Here is a 20,056-nt window from a genome sequence, read left to right as displayed (position 1 = left end):
CAGGGAAAGGCCCTTGTACACGTATACACAGTCACATTTATATCTATTAAAAACGTCAGGCCTTCATCTCAGCTGACCATATTTATATATCTTTTTTGCACCCAGGTGACTCCAAGATGTGCGAGATAAAATATGCATCAGGACATAACAAAAGGTTAAATTAAAAAGTAAATAACACAAAATAAACAGAAACATAAAAAAGTTATAGCATTTACTTACTTGTGTAGTATTTACTTTTGTTAAGGGGTCAATTTATCTTACATATCATTTATATTTATATATATATATATATTATTTGTTTACAGGATCACTACAATATACAGTAAAACAGAAGCTCAGTTTTTACATACGGCAAAAATTCCACATTCCTTTTTATGTAAAGTCTGCTTTTTTAAATCAAAGATTAAAACCTATTTGGACAGTATTCTGAGATGTTAAGAGGAAGAAGAAGAAGAGTTCGTGTCAGGAAGCAGAGCTTTGGCTGCTTCCTCAGGTCATCTATCTGCGGTGTCACGGAAAGGGAGCTGACACTGTTTCTTCTAAGAAGGATTTGACGTATTCATCATGAAGACATGCACACACACACTCTGACAGGTCTGGGACAGTATGGTTAGGAGAAATTTCATTACCACCCAGCATCTGCTGTAGATACAGTACAACCTCATGGGAAATCATAACTTGTCATGTAAAAGAAAATATTTTTTAATAGATTGTGCAGACAGTTTGGCGCCACAACTGTGGTCCTGATATGTTCCTGGGTGACCTTTTTTCTCAAAAAAACAACAAATTTTACTAAATAAACTCAGCAGATTAGCCCAATCTTATTCACATGCATGACTGTTTAAAGGACAGTCCAATCGCTTAATGACTAAAACAATTCAATTAAGGTTTGGCGTAAATGTGTCTCAGCTTATGTGAATGTCTTGTGTGTCCCTTTGAAAACAAAGACTCTAACTCGTAGCTGTCACATGGTGTATTGTGTTCACCTTGGCATGAAATGCACTCATGTTTTTTTTTATAGCTCTTCTGAGAGGTTAATTTATTTTGTTTGTAGGGAACAAGTTTTTTTTTTACATTTGTTGTCAAAATCGTCAAAGCTGAAATTACAACATTGCTGCACAACATTTTAACATACATTCTAACACACTCTGTTTAGTTATTGTTTAAGAACACAATTATTAATTCATTCATCCTCCACATGAGTGTCGTAGGAGGTGCTGGTGCCAATCCTTATTATTTAATTTTAATTATTAATTAATTATTTGTTTATTTATTTGTTTATTTATTTATTTAAGTAGTAGTACCCCTGGTCAGGAGGGGGCCGGTCAAGTAAAAAAAAGTCCAACAGTGGTAAAAATGAACTGTCTTGATAATCCATCATGATATTGCAATTAAAAAATATTTAGAATGGCATTACACACCTTTTCAAAGTGTTTGTTTTGATATAAAGTTCACAACAATAAAACAGATTTAAGATGCAAAATGAATCTGTAAATAACAAAAAGAGACAGAAATAAAATAGAATCAAAACATTACATAAAAATCTAAAATTATAAAATAAAATAATAAACCATTGAAAACTAGACACACTCACATATTATAATCAAATGTTGAATTTAATAATGTGATAAATATAACCTAATGTATTAGCACGGTCAAAATGTTGTTCATGTTCAATGTTGTTGGTCAGTTCGGGACAGTTTATAATTTTAAATATCATTTTAAAAGTTTTTGAAAACAAAAACAAACAGGCACTTATCTGGAAAGTCCTTTTACTCTTTGCGTCATCGCCGCGCGTCCTTAGACTCAGTAGGACCCCGGGCAGTTCTAAAAACAGAACGCGGGTTTACTTGCAGCCACGGAGGTTCTCTTATCAATATAATTCACAAAGGAAATGTTCGACACATAAGTGGAACTAACGCCTTGTCGATGCTGGTGCAGGAGAGTGAAGTCTGTCACTCTGAGCTGGTAAATATTAGCTGGCTAACATAGAAAGCTAACAGCTAAAGCTGCTACAGCTACGCAGTTTCGTTTCACTGAAAACTCCCACACTGACTCTGACCAAACAAGTCTGTTTACTCCACCTGTGTCGCGCTGCTAAAGTGTCTATCGGAGAGTGGTTCGTTGTCGTTATTTGCATCAAACCCAAGAGCTAACATATTCATGTAAGGAGTGAGGTTAGCAGTTCGCGAGATTGTAGTTAGGCTGTAGCCATGTGAACGAATAAGACGTTGCTTATGAATCGCTGCCGTGTTTTACACGGAATATGCTAAAACTGAGTCTGGATCGATGGTGATCAACATTATGTCACGCTGACGTAAATTACATAAACGAAGGGCCATAAATAAAGTATTTAAAATAAATAATAATCATGAAAGTCATTTTATATCCAACATGTATAGCGTCGACATTTAAAAAGTGAAAATGCTTTAAAAAAAAAAAAACATTTCCTGTGACTTTCAAAATAAAATACAAGTTGTGTTTCACTTGGTAAATGCTATTGTGGTTCTGTATTTGCAGTATTTCTCCTACATTCTCTCTAAATCAGACTTGTGAAAATACTTAAATGGGCGCTCACATTCTGAGGCAACTTTTTTTTCTTTCTTATCTTCCCTGATTCTGTCATCACAACAGTCTATATGACAACATTGATCTATTACTTGAGCTGAGCAAGAGTCAACTTCAGGTATCCTGTGAGGATAAAACTGGCCATGTGTGCTGTAGATGACCACAATCACCATCTGATGCCCTCAAGTTAGAAATTACACCTGAACATTCATGATTTTCTATATTAAATTCTTGCTAATTATGTTGACCCAAATTTGATTAAAAATGTATCACTCACTCAGACCTTGTTGGTCATATATCACAACAACAATCCAAACATTTCTTCCTTGGCTGTTTCAACACTAATTGTCAGAAGTGATTTCCCACCTCATGTTTTATATTGGATTTAAATTACGACTGCCTTTGCTCATGGATTTCTGACACGGTCGTTCCTCTCTATCTTATGTGTGCTGCTGTACCCCATCCATCAAACAGATAATGTTATTCTTATTGTCCTCTCTGTTTTATTCCAGCCATAATGAAGAGAAGAGCTGAAGGACAGTCGACGGTACTGAAGGAGGCAAAAATAAGTCGCGATGACAGCAGCTCAGATGAAGAGTCACAGCTATCCAGACAAGGTGGATATACATTCATTTATGGTCTAATTTAACAGAATGCATACTCAAACAACCTGCTGAATAGGATTCCCGCTGTGGCTCTGATACCTCTCAGCAAAATGTAACAAGTATTTGCTCTGTGAGACATTAAATGGCTGGTGTGGGTTTGATTGACATCAGTGGTGCTTCTCTCTCTTAATTAGTTTCTAACAAACCAGGTTAAACATATGACTTTATCGGTGATTTGTGGATGATTATTTAATCTGAAGCGACTAGTTTTCCTGTTAAATGATAAACTTTGTCTTAAATGATAATATCTAAACAGGGCAATCATGTTTTTGGTCATTATACAACACCACCGATAGATGTGGATATTTACTGCACCTTCACTGTTGCAGTAAATCGGCAGAAGCATAAATCTGTGAGGCAGTAATTCTATGTGTATTTCACTTTGGGCAGTTTATGTCTCATCTTTGTACATTTGAAGGTTTGATTTAAAATTCACTCAACTTAAACAAAAAATTGTCAATAGGTTCAAGATTGTAATGCTTAAGATTGAGACTGTTGAATCTGGTGATCATCACAGTGTGTGTCTGCATGTGGTTTTGTACTGTCCAGACTCGAGCCAGAATGAATCCCTCAGCGATCAGGAGGATCACAGACCAGGGTTCTCCATGCCGTCCATATCATCCTTTGATGAACAAGAAACAAATGCTCCTGCAGACCCCGCCAATTTCACAATGTACAACAGTGTGTCACAGAAGCTCATGGTAATGTTTCCCAAAAAAAGTGATGTATTTGTTTTGAAAAGATTTGTTTCATTATGAAAAGTATTTATAAGAAACTTGAATACTTGTGTTCTTGTCTGTTGTTTCTCACATTTAGGCCAAGATGGGTTTCCGTGAGGGCGAGGGTCTGGGTAAATTTGGCCAAGGACGTAAGGAGATCGTGGAGGCCTCCACTCAGCGAGGTAGAAGGGGTCTCGGCCTCACACTGCAGGGCTTTCAGGGGGAGCTCAATGTCGACTGGCGTGATGAACCCGAGGTACACGGCACTAAATATTAAACATGTCATTTTTGTGTTTTGGTGTATTTTAGGTCTAAGTTACACATAACTGTTATTGCTACCTCTCACAATTTGTCTCTTTTTCTTAATTGTGTCCTTCCAGCCCAGTGCTGTAGAGAAACTGGACTGGTTCCCTGAATGCACCACAGAGAACCCAGATGATGATGAGCTGAGGGACTGGATGAGAGTGGGACCGGTAAATAATAATTCTCGATACCTGCACTCCCTTCAACTGATAAAGACATATTTAATGTTTACATACATAATGTTTTTGGCTGCTTACAGAGAAAACTGAAGATTGAGGATGAGACAGAATTTTGTTCTGAAGATCTGCTGCACACTCTTCTACGGTGTAAGGTGAGTGAATAACTTACTGTTCTCTTATTTTTAAACATAGGATAATATACTTTGCCTTAACATGGTGTATGTTGTGTACAGTGTATGTTGCCATGTGAAATCTAGATTTATAATTTCATTAAATTGTTCTTGGGGTATGTTACCTCTAACCCCTGTTTGTGACTGCCGTCAGACGGTGTTTGATAATCTGGAAGGGGAGGAGATGAGGAGAGCTCGCACACGCTCCAACCCTTACGAGACAATCAGAGGAGGGATCTTTCTCAACAGGTCAGTCTTACCTGGTTATCACTTTCTGAACAAGTTAGCATTTGTTAGTTTCTCTTTTTATTTAATGAAGTTACTTTTGCACCATTTGAAAAAAAGCCTGTACCGATACAGGCTGAAGGGGTTCAGCCTGTATCGGTATATAATCTTTGAGACTAAAAATGTGTTATTGTTGTTTTTTTTTAATTACAATTTAATTGGGAGGGGCATGAATAGTGATCAGTGATTTCATTGGAAGAAATGTTGAAGAAAACATTAAAAATGTTTCATGGCAGCGACAAGTACTTGGTTAGTGGACTTATGTGTTTGCAGAAGTGATGAAATTTGCATGGTTTCTTGAATGCAACTTGCAACCGTTTTTCAAAGCTCAATGCACTGTGGACCCCACAGAAGTCATACAGTTTTTTCAGGATCTTTAAATGCATCTCTTCAGCTGCTCCTCTTCCCCACTCAATACACTATGGGCCCTATGTTAGTCTCACTCACTCTTATGTACTGGAATAGTTGACAACATTTTTTTTCTTGTTGTAGGGATTTTCTTTTCTTTTGTCTTAATTGGAAACATAATTTAAAGTCTGTCGGTTTGGCTGGAGCACTCATGCTTTTCTCCTTGCTCATAAAGATTGTGGTGAAGTTAGTTTGAAAGAAAGCACATGTTACTAATCATTACATATTATTCCCAGTATTTCACGTTTACCTTTCAATTGCTCTAATAATTACTATTTGTTGTGTTAGTCCTTTTCGTGCAATAACATGTTCTTTTTTGTGGTTTCTGTATTTAGAGCAGCGATGAAAATGGCGAACATCGACCACTGCTTTGATCACATGTTCACCAACCCAAAGGATCCCAAAGGGGTGAGTGAGTCATAAGTACCTGTGTGTGGCTCTGTGTGATCAGAGTACACATGCAACGTACAAACAGATGGTGAGATAAACTGATGTGTCTGTCCACTCTCACGATGCAGAACCCTCTGACGAAGGACCGTGAGGGTGAGCTTCTGTACTTCGGTGACGTCTGTGCGGGACCAGGAGGCTTTTCGGAGTACATACTGTGGAGGAGACGCTGGCATGCCAAAGGCTTCGGCATGACACTGAAAGGACCGTGTGACTTCAAACTGGAAGATTTCTACGCAGCGCCGAGTGAGCTGTTTGAGCCTTATTATGGTATGTTAACAAAACCTGCACATCCCACCCAGGAGATGTCAAATGAATGATTCAGTGAGAGCTTGACCTCTATGTTTCCCAGGTGAGGGAGGTGTGGATGGCGATGGTGACATCACACGGCCAGAAAACATGACGGCCTTTCGGAACTTTGTGCTAGAGAGTACAGAGAGAAGAGGGCTGCACATTCTCATGGCAGATGGGGTGAGACTGTTTGACATGTTTGTTTGTTTTTTTAAAATCCCAGGTAGCCACTACTACATGTGCTTTTATTGAACTGGGGTTGAATTCATTTAAAGCTTCCTGTTTGTAGATTGTATCAGGTTTGATTTAATGAGTGTCTCTGTCTGTGGTAGGGTTTCTCTGTGGAAGGTCAGGAAAACCTTCAGGAGATCCTGAGCAAACAGCTGCTCCTCTGTCAGTTCCTCACTGCCCTCTCTACACTCAGGACAGGTATGTGAAGTTAAACTCACAGGCACAGCCTCTGATGTTTTTATTACTGTAGTGCATATGTTTTAAACACAATGCATTGTCCAAATTAAATCACACTATCATCTTTGTCTTGTGCAGGTGGCCACTTTGTCTGTAAGACGTTTGACCTTTTCACTCCCTTCAGTGTGGGTTTGGTCTACCTGGTCTACCTCTGCTTTGACAGGATATGTCTCTATAAACCTGTCACCAGCCGACCTGCCAACTCTGAGAGGTCAGTGTGTGTGCGGTACAACGCAGATTAACAGTGTAGTTTTCTCCAAGCATATAAAGTTGTTTTTTTTGTGGCATAGATCATTTATTCCTGGCAGCAACATAAGCTTTAACTAAAGTCAGCAGAGGTGTCTTAAATAATGTCCCACTGTCAAGGTTTTGCTAACAGGCCCATTTTACGGAATAACAACCTAATAGCTTTTCAAATTATTCAGCTTCATGTATTGATTCCCAGCATAGAGCTGCTTAGAACAATCGTGCAATGACTTGGTGTGAAGGAATAGCAAAGTATCTCCAATTTTAGACCGCTTGTACAGAATGTATTTGCCTCTGTCAATCTCCTTCCACTCACTGCCACATGCAGGTACATAGTGTGCCGCGGCCTGAAACCAGGTTCAGATGCCGTCAGGGAATACATGTTCAGAATAAACCTGAAACTGAACCAGCTGAGGAATACGGATAGAGATGTCACAGATGTGGTTCCACTGAGCATCATCAAGGAAGACGCAGATTTCTATCAGTTCATGGTCAACTCCAATGAGAGGTAAAGAACCACAACATTGAGAGACGCCCTTTATCTTTTCATGTCAGTCTGAATGACGGGAATTTAATTCTCTATCTATCTCTCTCTCTCGCTCTCTCTCCCTCTCTCTCTCTCTCTCTCTCTCTCTCTCTCTCTCTCTCTCTCTCTCTCTCTCTCTCTCTCTCTCTCTCTCTCTCTCTCTCTCTCTCTCTCTCTCTCCCTCTCTCCCTCTCTCTCTCTCTCTCTCTACCCTCACCACAGCCTCTGTGCAGTCCAGATCAAGGCTTTGGCCAAGATCCACGCCTTTGTCGTCGACCCGTGAGAAACCATTCTCTTATCTCTACTCCAATATAACTGTTTGTCTGGGATTGCATTTGTGTCTGGAACAGACTGTGTGACACTGTGTCGGTGTCTCTAGGACTCTTTCGGTGCCGAAGCAAGCTGACATCAGGAAGGAGTGTCTGAAGCTCTGGGCGGTGAGTAGAGAAGCTATTAATGTATTTTAATTTTTGAAATTTTTCCACCTCTAAATATTTCCAATCATCTCCTTCCAGGTTCCAGACAAGGCCAGGGTGACTCCTGCTTCCTCTGACCCAAAAACAAAATTCTACGAACTGAATAAGGTCAGTTAATAAATGTTGGATTAAAGATTATTTTTAATCAATCTGCTCTTAAACTAAGGGGTTTGCTGAATAAACTCTGAATAAACAAATATACTGTGATACTTTGTCTCAATGTCAGTCTTCAGACGTGGAGCCGTTCCACTGCAAACTCACACATCTCAACTCCAGTACGCTTGAAAAGATGCGCCACATACTGGACCACAGGTGCATTGTGGGAGGTGGAGAGCAGATCTTTCTTCTAGCACTCGGGGTGAGACTCACTTTCTTTTATTACCCGTAGGAGGAGTGTGTGTGTTTTATGGTGTTCTTCATTTTATCTCTTAATGTTAGGATCCATGTGCTCTGCTCCTTTTAGTTACCATAAAATGAGCTGTTTTATGTGCAAACCTGTTTAAAATTCTTCTGGTAGAGATTAAAACTAAGAGCTGACTGGCAGACTTATTCACCCCTGATGTTTTATTTCCTTGTTTACTGGGTTAGTAATGACTGCTGTAGAGGATTTACAATTTCTGTGTATTTTGAGCCTGTTTTTGTCTTTTTATCTCTTCTCTCCATTCTCTCTTAACTTGTGTAGAAGTCTCAGATTTACACATGGGATGGGAAGATGCCACTGCGCTGGAGGAAACTGGAGAATTTTAAACTAGAGCTGCCAAGGGACACACTTCTGAGTGTGGAGATTGTCCAAGAGCTGAAGGGCGAGGTGAGAAGAGGGAGTGGAAAATTGATGGAAGACTGTTTTGACTCCATTGTTGTGGATGGGATTTTGCTTTGACTCATTTCTTCAAAGTTTAGTTATATTTTCATGACAATTAGAGCTAAAAAAATTACAGCTTACAGTATGCATCCTTTCTCTCCTCTGGTTTTACATGTATGCCATTTTGACCTGTAGGGAAAAGCTCAACGTAGAATCAACGCAGTTCACGTAATGGACGCACTGATTCTCAACGGCACTGATGTAAGAGATCAACACTTCAACCAACGGTATGTGTTATCCACACCCAGTTACAGCTTTTATAAGAAAGATATCATCATGTATCCTAATAGATTAATGTAAAGTGACTCTCAGTTATTCACACTCCTCACATTCCTCACTTCATTACTAAATAAGGACAATTATGTCTCCAGGATCAGGATGGCTGAGAAGTTTGTGAAGGCAGTGGCTAAACCCAGCAGACCAGACATGAACCCCATCAGGTAGATCTTTTTTACACTTGATACTAATAAACAGTAGCACATGCAATATAATGGACAAACATTCAATGTTCTTTTCCCCCAGAGTGAAGGAAGTGTACAGGTTGGAGGAAATGGACAAAATCTTTGTCAGGTAAGAAAACGCAGATCTCTCATTAGTCGACATCAACTATTAAGCCTTTTGGTTGCATTTCATTAAATCATTTTACTTTTCTTTGTGTTCAAAGTTACACGTGTGGCTTCCTGGCAAATAAGGAAATTCTAAAGGCCAAAATAACCCTTTCTTATTTTCTTGTTTTCCTTATCCAGACTAGAGATGAAGGTAACAAAGAGTTCAGGAGGAGTCCCTCGTCTGTCCTACACCGGCAGAGATGACCGACACTTCCTCCCCACAGGACTCTACATCATTAAGACAATCAGTGGTGGGTATATGTCAGAGTAGCATCTCCGTGTCGGAGAACACTGGTGATGAATTAGCTGAGAAATGGTCTGTAAAGTCATGGACTTGTGGTTTTAATAACTGTGTGTTAAATATCTTTTTAACTTTTAGAGCCTTGGACGATCGCATACAGTAAGAACTCCAAGATGAAGTTCTTCTTTAATAAGACAACCCAGGAGTCCACTTATGTAATGCCACAAAACTGCGCCGCTCCTTTCCAGTAAGTGCCGCCTGTGTACATATTCACACTTAAGTAATCCTAATTTCACATAACCTATTATGTGTATTTTGATTTGCATAGCTAATGTGTTGTGTCCTTTCTTTGTCTCCATCCTCAGTGTCTGCCACTCTGAGCGTCTCTTCTGGGCCTGGGTGGATGGAGTCAAAGTTCACGAATCTCAGACACGGATGGATCCTGAGAAACTGTCCAAAGATGATGTTTTGTCCTTCATCCACAGGAACTACCAGCCCTGAAAATCTTACAGAGTCCAGAGCCTCACCAGCTGCAACCTCAACACACAGTGCACTAAATTATGGAGGACATAGATCATGCTATGTTGCAGTTTGTTGTTTTTATTTTTATTTTGACCGTGGAAGGATTATGAAAAATACAACAGCTGGAATTGTCTTAATGAATCCTAGTTTTTATTGTCCTTTTGTCAATCAATGATCTGCTGTTGAATATTCTAAGTTCTCCAAATTACATTGATGTGAGAAATAAAGACCAGGTGGTAACTGGAGCTCTGACAGTGATACCTTGACAGCAACAGGCATTCGACTAACTAATAATGTCTCGTGCCTTTTGCACTGTTCTTGTTCAGCACATAGGACAACAAGAAGACAAAAAGCTGATGCCATTGTCTCCACGTTGAATTGCATGTCTCTGTTGATTTGTGTTTTTTTTTTTGTGGTTTGTAGTCCAAACGATGCTTGTGTGTATTTGTTCACATCACACTTACAGTAATAGATAGGATCACAAATGTTAAACTATGCATCCAGGTGTGCAAACACAGCCGTGCTTGCCTTGCTTTAAACACAACTGCTCCTCTTTGTCTCTGTAGAGACGAGCTTCTGCTCCTCAGTGCTCCTGCTAATCTCTAGTCTGTAAACTCAATAAACACAGCAATCATGTTCTCAGTCATCCTCAATACCATGTCAATGTTCATGTCGATTACAGCTGTAGCAGCTTTTCTTCCATTTATACCTGATCTGTCATTGAGGTTGTTTAAATTTCTGGAAGTAGTCGTAGTTTTGGGATGTTTTTCCCCCTTGACTCTGTTCTGATTGTGCCTCATTTTGCCTGGGCTGTATGTTACTTAAATTCTGCAATGGATATGTTTTTTCCTCATGTAAAGTTAGCTATCAACTCTTTTGATGTAAATAGTGGTAAAAGTTAATAAATGGGAGATGTTCAACCCAGAATGTACATTTAATGTCTCACTTTTAATGAAATTTTAAGAAGTTATTTATAAAAACACACCAGATAGGCCCATATGTTTACATAATAATTCAGGACTTTGTATTGTGCAACAAAGGTTCTCTGGATCATTGCATTGCTGTGGTCTGATCATTTTAAAGTCATCAACATCAGCTCTACAGCACACGATGTGGCCTGAATTACTGTCTAATTGAAAATAGTTTAATATTCATAAACAAGCAATGTTCAACTTGAATCTTAAGCTTTGAAAATACACCTTTTTATATTATATATATATATATATATATATAAATGTGTTATTGCAGTAGATTAATTCAAGCAGTTCTCGCTTTATGCTTGCAGTTATGCAGGGTGTTTAGAGTCAGGCAATTCTGTAATTTTTGTAAACTAATATTAACAGAACCATGTTCTTTGCACTAAAGTTTTTTGTTGTTTTCTTTACTTTTCTTCTCGTCGATCAGGGAGTCTTATTTTGAAATCCAGACTCGCTCAGCCAATCAGGTTATAGCTTTTTTATGTAACCGGAAGTTGGCGATTGTTATGAAACATTAAAAAAAAAACGCTGTCCACCCTCATGCAGTGTCCGCCAAACGCTTGAATTTACAGGTATTTGAACCTTTTCTGTCTCTAATGTGTTTTTTTACAACTTTATTTTTAACTCAACGTGTAAAGTTACGTGTTAAAGAGCGAAATGAAGACTAACAGTTATTTTCTGAGATGCGTTCATACATAACTAGTGTCATGTGACTTGATGAGGTTGGCTTAAACACCTGTGAGAGGTTTCATACTCAACAGAAAATGTCAGTTATTTTCCCACTTTGTTTTACTTTAAAGACTTTAAAGACAGAATTTGACCAGCTGCTGATCATCATGCTGAAAGCTATGGGACAAGCGCTTTTCTCCACTGGCCTGCAGAATCCCAAATTCACAGCAGACGAGGAGAAAAAGGTAAAACATTTGCCAGATGACCTTGTAAAAACACACAAACACAATTAAACCTTTGGCCCCGTGCTCTCGTGATTACTGTGCACTTTGTTTAGAAACATGTATTTAATTAAAGTATTTCACCAACTGAAATACATTTCTTTGAAAAGTTCTGTGAAGGAAAAGTATTAATAAAATACTGTATGAAAATCAGTGTCCTTTTAATTAAAGGTCCATTGTATAAAAAGGAGGTGAACTTATTTTTAAATTATCATATCTTATGTATCACCTGTAGTCATTTGATGTTTTATTTATTTTTTATTACCCCAGAGTCAGTCTTATAAATTTAAATTAGGAGCCAAGTCAGCTCTACTGAGGCCGCCATTTTTGACACAATGTTTTTTTTTTTACGGTAGCCCACAATGGACAAACTAAAAATCTTTTGAGTTTTGATGATTAAACATTAGAAACACACTTGGAAGACAAGGGTGAGGTAAGGGATGTTCAGCTGCTACATGAAACGTCACCACTAAATGTTCACTGTATTTTAAAGATAAAAACAATTCCAAAAGGTGAGGAAATTTGAAAATTATACAATAAAGATAAATGTCCTTAGGACAAGTTTCAGCAGGAACTAATGAATATTTTCTTGATCGATTTAATCTGTTGAGTATCTTCTTGATGAATCGTTTGTTTACATTAACTGTCAGAAAATGTTGATGAATGAATGAATGAAAATTTTTCCCAAATCTCTAAATTGATGATGTTCTCAAATGTCTTGTTTTGTCCACAAACCAAAATTATTAAATTTTAATGAGCGCAGAAACCCGAAACTTTTCACATTTAAGAAGCTGAAAGATATAAGAAACTGGTTTTAATTCTTTAAACAAAACACTCTAACCAATTTATCGATTATCAAAACAGTTGACGATTCATTTAGTTATCGATTAATCGAAAAACTGATTCAGCCCTACACTTGAAGAGCGTGTTGTAAATCTAGTGTTTACCATTGCGTCAGACCAAAACAAGGATATACATATATCTTAGTGCTTGGCAAACTGGTTAAAAAAGATCATGTTGTTGTGATAATTGTCAGACTATTTTGCTCCTAACTGAATATAATTGTGGTTATGAGCAGAAAATGCCAAAAAAGACACATAATGGAGAAAACGCACCTGAGCTAAAACATTCTAAACAATTGTTTCTATGTCTAAGTTTATTTGTACATTTTATGAAAAATATATGGATTAATATTATGCTTTTCCAATTCTGATTTTGAGGGAAGTTACCTAGTTATTGCTTTACTGCCGGAAACTACTACGAACAGAAAACCTTGTTATCAGATCTTTTATGACACAAGAAGTTGGATAATGTGATAACAATGATAACCGCTCGTCTGACCTCTCAGATTTACTGCACGTTCAAGTTTACAGCATTAACACAATCACTTTGTGTCATAGATATTTAAATTCTAAGGGTAGGTCTTTTTTTTTTTAATAGATTATCATGAAAGAGACATAATTTGACATTTCAATTCAACAGATGGTGCCAAGTGCTCACAAATATGATATATTAATAATATGCAATATCATGATAATATGGTATGATGACTTAAACATCGTGATAATATCATATTGTGGTGTCTCGAGGCAATTCTCGACTTATTAAATTCTATAAATAAACTATATATTTAATTATTATTTTCATGCAGCAACAGTTGAAGTAACTCATAGCACATATATATATATATATATATTATTGTTATTATATTTATTTGTGTGTGTGTGTGTGTGTGTGTATATATATTCATATGTAAATGTGTGTGTTTTTGTGTATATATATATATATATATATATATATATATATATATATATATATATATATATATATATATATATATATATAAAATATATATAATATTATGTTGCTGTAGTGAATGTTTGTTTCTGTTTTGCAGGGACAAGACTATGAGATCAGAACCTACCACCCCACTAAGTGGATCAGCACCTCTCTGACTGGGATGGAGTTGGATGCGGCCAATAACGCCGGCTTCCGCAGGCTCTTCAGCTACATTCAGGGCAACAACCAGAACAGTGAGTTTGAACACTTCTAATCATCCGGGTGTGTGAGGTCCGACGTTTTAGCTTTAAACTTGACTCCGAACGTGAGTTATAGAGTTGTTGTTGTTTTGCAGGATAAAGTTATGAATAATCTCAGTTGAAGAAAAGGGCACCAATGAATAAATACAAGAGAAAGTGCACTTTGGCTCTTGCTCAGCAGTTTGTATCGGCACCACTGCCTTTTGTCTGACTCAGCACTTAACACCAGCTTTTATTTATGAGAATATATATTGTTTGTGTTGTCGACTGCGGAGGTCTGCTGTGTAAGGAGTATGTGCTCTATAATCACGTTTAATCTGCAACACAGTCTGGTTATAGTGTAATGTAGACCCACCACCTGGTCAGGCTTTTCCTGAAAACTGAGAGTTTGTTATTTTTGTGATCAATTAATCTGTCAGACTCACTCACTCAAAGTGATTATTATAACAGTTGGCAGTTAATTTAATGGTTGATTACTAATTAATAATTGTTGCAGCTTTTTATTTTTTGCTTTTTCATTTGTTTTATTCCCTGTCAAATTTGCGTGTTACAATTTTATTTCTCCCCCTCTTAAAAAAAAAATAGAGGTCAAAGTGGAGATGACGGCGCCCGTGACGTGCTGCGTGGAGCCTGGAGCAGGACCTGCATGTGAATCTAAGTTCACCGTGTCCTTCTACATCCCAGAGGAGCATCAGGAAAATCCACCAGAGCCCAACAGCCCGGAGTTGTTTGTGGAGCACAGGAAAGAGTTCACCGCTTACGTCAGGTAAGAATGTCGCGCTTAACAGGAAATGGGTTCCTGTGCTAATTTTTGCTTATGTGTAAAATAGTTTAATTCTTTTTATACATTTTTGATATACATATGCCAAAAAAGATTTTGGACTTCCGCGTTTATTTCCGGGTTATGGGGCCCATAGAGCATGCGCAGTAGTGTCACTACCATATAAAGATCTATAAAAGCCCGTGTCCATGTCTCGAGGTGTCCTGTGGACACTTTTACAGGCGTCTCTTTTACTATTGCGGTCAATGGGAAAATTGCTTTTTGGGCTTTTATGGGGTTTTCTGTTGCAGTACCCACAGTGGCCACCATGTAAAAATTGTCTTCAAGGCAGAGGGGGCGCTGCTCTATCCAGTTCATATAATACATCCATGGTCCTCAACTCAACAGGAAGTCGGCCATTTTTAATTTCACGTCCATCTTGGCGATTAACACATTTCATAAACGAACAAACGCGCCTGAGCATGTTAATCGTACAAAAACACAAACATTTGGACTAAAACATCGAAGATGAAAAAAAGGGCCTCGCAGATTCAAAAAGGGCGTGGCCACGGCAAACGTCAGAATTTTGGCGAAACAGGAAGTGGCCCGTAACTTTGCTTTATGTTGACTGATATGCTCAAAATGTCATACATGAGATAATAAAATATGGCTGGAAAACATCAGTACATGAAAACTGATTCAAGGGTATACTGCCACCTGCTGGCAGGACTTTGATGAAATGAAATTGTCCAATTGATTGCAAGTACATTGCAAAAAAGAGGTTGTATGAAGAGAAGGAATAAAAATGGATGCTTTATTCTTGTCCTTCCAGGACATACGGTGGTTTCTCCAATGAGAAAATAAAGCGTGAAGAGCTCCTGAAACTTCTGGAGAGCGTGCAGAGGGACGGCGTGCCGTACGTCGACAAGCCGTACTATGTAGCTGGGTATGACAGTCCCTTCAAACTGACCAACCGCCAGAACGAGGTTTGGGTTCTGAAGGAAGCGTAGAACTAGACGGTTGCAGCTTAACAATCAGGCATAAAGATTGTCTTCACGCTTATGTCACAGCACTTCGATTCACACAGTTGTATCAATTACTTATGATGAAATAAGCTGAAAGAAAAACAAAAAAAAAAACAAAACAGTGGGCTAATATTTCCAGCAGAGGGCGCCAAGTAGTGAAAAGATTACCCTTTGCTGGTGTTTGACAAAATACATTATTTTCAGCTGTCCGTTAAATCGAAATACTTTTTACACCTAAACCCTATTGTCGCAAGAATCTATTACAATACAGTACTTAAGATATGTACATTAAAGTCTTGTAATGTAAGTATTTCTTTTATCCACGCGGAGAAAAGTAAAGCTCACAGCGTAGCAAGGAAACCCTTTGCTAAAATACTTGACTCAATGTGAAGCCCCAGACTCTGTCCTCTCTTCATAAGTAGGGACTGCTTTCTAATAACTCAAATAGAATAGTTCTGTGGTTCATATGGCAGCGTGTGAGTAGGGGAAAAAAATACTGTGAACCTTGTTATTGTTGGAGGAGGAGGAGGCAATATGTTGTCTGATCCCATTCATCACCTGTCGTCACCAGCCACATCAATGACTCATCTATCGTCTCTACACACAACAAACACGAGTCCTGATTAATTCTGGCGTGAGCGTGCGGTCGGCTCTGCGTTGTTGGCGCGTCATGTGGGTGTAATGTATCGAAAGTTACTGCAAGCTAACTATATTATATTATACTATATTATAAATATATTAAGCCTTTTAAGAGTTAACGATTTTTTGCATCAAATCATGTTGTTGTTTACATTTATAGTTCCTGATGTTCAATGAATGATGTTACTTATCTCAAAAGGGAACGATAAACACTGCACTTATATGAGTTATTGAAAATATTACACATTTCTTAATGTACTATTTTAGCATAATCAATAATAAATACGCCTCATCAAATGATTGATTACTCTGATTATTTTCTACCCTCATATCTCCAGTGTGATCATGTATTTGTCATTCATGTTTTTCTTTTTCGAAGAGATGTTAATCTGACTTGTAGTGGATGCAGTTTTCTCATCTGACCTCCACACTCCGATGGTTGTGACCTTTTATCAGTGGAATGAAATCCTCGCCACAGTTCACTTCACCCTGTATTCTCCCTCACCTCCTCATGGTCGTCTGATGCTTGCGTGCTGAGTCATCCGTTTTATTTGTGGCAGTTTTCTTCCCAATATCATGTTCAGGAACTAAGCAGACGTGACCGGATTTTAATCCTCTGCGCACACACGCACACACACACACACACACACACACACACACACACACACACACACACACACACACACACACACACACACACACACTCACTCCACCTTGTCCACTCAGATTGGCTGTACTCGGTGAGGTGAAACATTGCTGCAGAGAGGAAATGAGGCTTTGTTTTATTCCCAACATCAGTCGTGAATGTTAATTTTATTTTATGTACCCCCTCCAGCCTGGTGAAAACCTGGAGCTGACAAAAAAGATTAACTCTGGAAAATTAAAGTGCAGTGATACAATGTGATGCAGTTTTGTTTTAGAGGCCATGATGTAATTAACGAGTATTTTTGACTAACTGAAGGCTCCAGTTTCTTCCCACATCTCAGAACAGCAAATGAGGCTAAATTGAGCCTCATTTGCTGCCAAAACCATCTGTGTGATTTTTTTTTTTTTTTTTCAAATGATATTGTTGGCAGTTACTTTGCAAAGCAGGCTGCAGCATTTATGTGTTTCTTCCAGAGTGCACATTTGGCGACTTGACTAAATTCAGTTGTTTAGGAAAATGTCAAAAAATACAGGCACAATTTTCTAGAGCTTTGTTGTTCATTTTGTCAGTAGAATCATATAATGCCTTGTTGCATTTCCAATTCATAGAGCAGGGTCGTGAGATTTTTTTAGGTGATTTTGGATGACATACTAAATGATGACCTTTTTGTCACATTTTGGACAACCTACTAAAAAGTATGACGTTTTTGTCAAATTTTGAATGGCAGTATAGTGATGTTTTTGTCTAATTTTGGACCAACATTTTTTGGTCAAAAAAATTGTGAAATTTTGAACGTATGACGTTTTTGTCATATTTTGGACGACATGGTATAGTATGACTTTTATAGTATGACTTTTTTTTGGACCAAAATTTTTTTTCAAAAAAGTTGTCAGATTTTGGATGAAATAGTGTAGTATGACATTGAGGTCGTCGACATAGTATAGTATAACGTTTTGGTCACATTTTGGGCAAAAACTTTATCAAATGTTATTTCCAATTTTGGACGACATAGTATAGTATGACGTATTTGTCAAATTTTGGACCAAAATTATATATATTTTTTTTTTAAATGGTCAGATTTAGGACAAAAATAGTCTAGTATAACATTGAGGTCGACGACATAGTATAGTATGACATTTTGGTCAGATTTTGGACTAAAAGAAAAATTTCAAAAAAATTGTCAGAGTTTGGACGACATAGTATAGTATGACGTTTTTGTCAAATTTTGGACCAAAATGTTTTTTTTTTTTTTAAATGGTCAGATTTTGGACGAAAATAGTCTAGTATAACATTGAGGTCGATGACATAGTATAGTATGACGTTTTTGTGAAATTTTAGACCAAAATTTATTTTTCAAAAAAATAGTTAGAATTTGGAAGAAATAGTGTAGTATGACATTGAGGTCGACGACATAGTATAGTATGAAGTATGACGTTTTGGTGAAATTTTGGGGTAAAATGTTTTCAAAAAATGTGTCAAATTTTGGACGACATAGTATAGTATGACGTTTTTGTCAAATTTTGGACCAAAATGTTTTTTCAAAAAAATGGTCAGATTATGGACGAAATAGTGTAGTATGACATTGAGGTCGACGACATAGTATAGTATGACGTTTTGGTCACATTTTGGGCTAAAAAAATGTTTTTAAAAAAATTGTCTGATTTTGGAAGACAAAGTATAGTATGAAGTTTTTGTCAAATTTTGGACCAAAATGTTTATTTCAAAAAATGGTCAGATTTTGGACGAAATAGTCTAGCATAACATTGAGGTCGACGACATAGTATAGTATGACGTTTTGGTCACATTTTGGAATAAAAGAAACATTTCAAAAAAATTGTCAGATTTTGGACGACATAGTATAGTATGATGTTTTTGTCAAATTTTGGACCAAAATGTTTATTTCAAAGAAATGGTCAGATTATGGACAAAATAGTCTAGTATAACATTGAGGTCGACAACATAGTATAGTATGACGTTTTGGTCACATTTTGGACTAAAAGAAAATTTTCAAAAAAATTGTCAGATTTTGGACAACATAGTATAGTATGACGTTTTTGTCAAATTTTGGACCAAAATGTTTTTTTCAAAAAAATGGTCAGATTTTGGACGAAATAGTGTAGTATGACATTGAGGTCGACGACATAGTATAGTATGACGTTTTGGTCACATTTTGGGCTAAAAAAAATGTTTTTAAAAAAATTGTCTGACTTTGGACGACATAGTATAGTATGATGTTTTTGTCAAATTTTGGACCAAAATGTTTATTTCAAAAAATGGGCAGATTTTGGACGAAATAGTCTAGTATAACATTGAGGTCGACGACATAGTATAGTATGACGTTTTGGTCACATTTTGGAGTAAAAGAAAATTTTCAAAATAAATTTCAGATTTTGGACGACATAGTATAGTATGACGTTTTTGTCAAATTTTGGACCAAAATGTTTCTTTCAAAGAAATGGTCAGATTATGGACAAAATAGTCTAGTATAACATTGAGGTCGACGACATAGTGTGGTATGAAGTTTTGGTCACATTTTGGACTAAAAGAAAATTTTCAAAAAAAAATTCAGATTTTGGACGACATAGTATAGTATGATGTTTTTGTCAAATTTTGGACCAAAATGTTTTTTTCAAAAAAATGGTCACATTTTGGACGAAATAGTCTAGTATAACATTGAGATCGACGACATAGTATAGTATGACGTTTTGGTCACATTTTGGACTAGAAGAAAATTTTCAAATAAATTTCAGATTTTGGACGACATAGTATAGTATGATGTTTTTGTCAAATTTTGGACCAAAATGTTTTTTCAAAAAAATTGTCAGATTTGGGAGGAATTAGTGTAGAATGATATTGAGGTCGACGACATAGTATAGTATGACGTTTTGGTCACATTTTGGACTAAAAGAAAATTTTCAAAATAAATTTCAGATTTTGGACAACATAGTATAGTATGATGTTTTTGTCAAATTTTGGACCAAAATGTTTTTCCAAAAAAATGGTCAGATTATGGACGAAATAGTGTAGTATGACACA

The 20,056-nt window shown here is 37.2% G+C and overlaps 2 protein-coding genes across 2 annotated transcripts; both read left to right on the top strand.

Moving 5' to 3' along the window:
• Positions 1–1,828: 1,828 nt before the first annotated feature.
• cmtr1 (cap methyltransferase 1) lies at positions 1,829–10,864 on the top strand. The gene is made up of 24 exons (XM_083899027.1): positions 1,829–1,968; positions 3,081–3,185; positions 3,783–3,934; positions 4,050–4,208; positions 4,333–4,425; positions 4,515–4,586; positions 4,759–4,853; positions 5,633–5,705; positions 5,816–6,014; positions 6,097–6,215; positions 6,368–6,464; positions 6,582–6,714; positions 7,078–7,257; positions 7,498–7,554; positions 7,655–7,712; positions 7,791–7,859; positions 7,978–8,109; positions 8,434–8,559; positions 8,749–8,840; positions 8,985–9,053; positions 9,136–9,183; positions 9,360–9,472; positions 9,601–9,709; positions 9,828–10,864. The coding sequence occupies exons 2-24, from the start codon at positions 3,086–3,088 to the stop codon at positions 9,961–9,963; spliced, it is 2,481 nt and encodes an 826-aa protein (XP_083755153.1). The 5' UTR covers positions 1,829–1,968; positions 3,081–3,085; the 3' UTR covers positions 9,964–10,864.
• Positions 10,865–11,469: 605 nt separating this feature from the next.
• Positions 11,470–16,567, top strand: hebp2 (heme binding protein 2). The gene is made up of 5 exons (XM_083899174.1): positions 11,470–11,533; positions 11,762–11,875; positions 13,809–13,944; positions 14,536–14,716; positions 15,543–16,567. Exons 2-5 carry the CDS (start codon positions 11,798–11,800, stop codon positions 15,718–15,720), a joined length of 573 nt encoding a protein of 190 aa, XP_083755300.1. The 5' UTR covers positions 11,470–11,533; positions 11,762–11,797; the 3' UTR covers positions 15,721–16,567.
• The last annotated feature ends 3,489 nt before the right edge of the window (positions 16,568–20,056 follow it).

Source organism: Microchirus variegatus (genome assembly GCF_963457635.1).
Source record: "Microchirus variegatus genome assembly, chromosome: 12".
Classification (NCBI taxonomy): Eukaryota; Metazoa; Chordata; class Actinopteri; order Pleuronectiformes; family Soleidae; genus Microchirus; species Microchirus variegatus.
The sequence above is the reverse complement of the archived record's forward strand: the minus strand, read 5'-3'. Positions and strand labels throughout refer to the sequence as shown.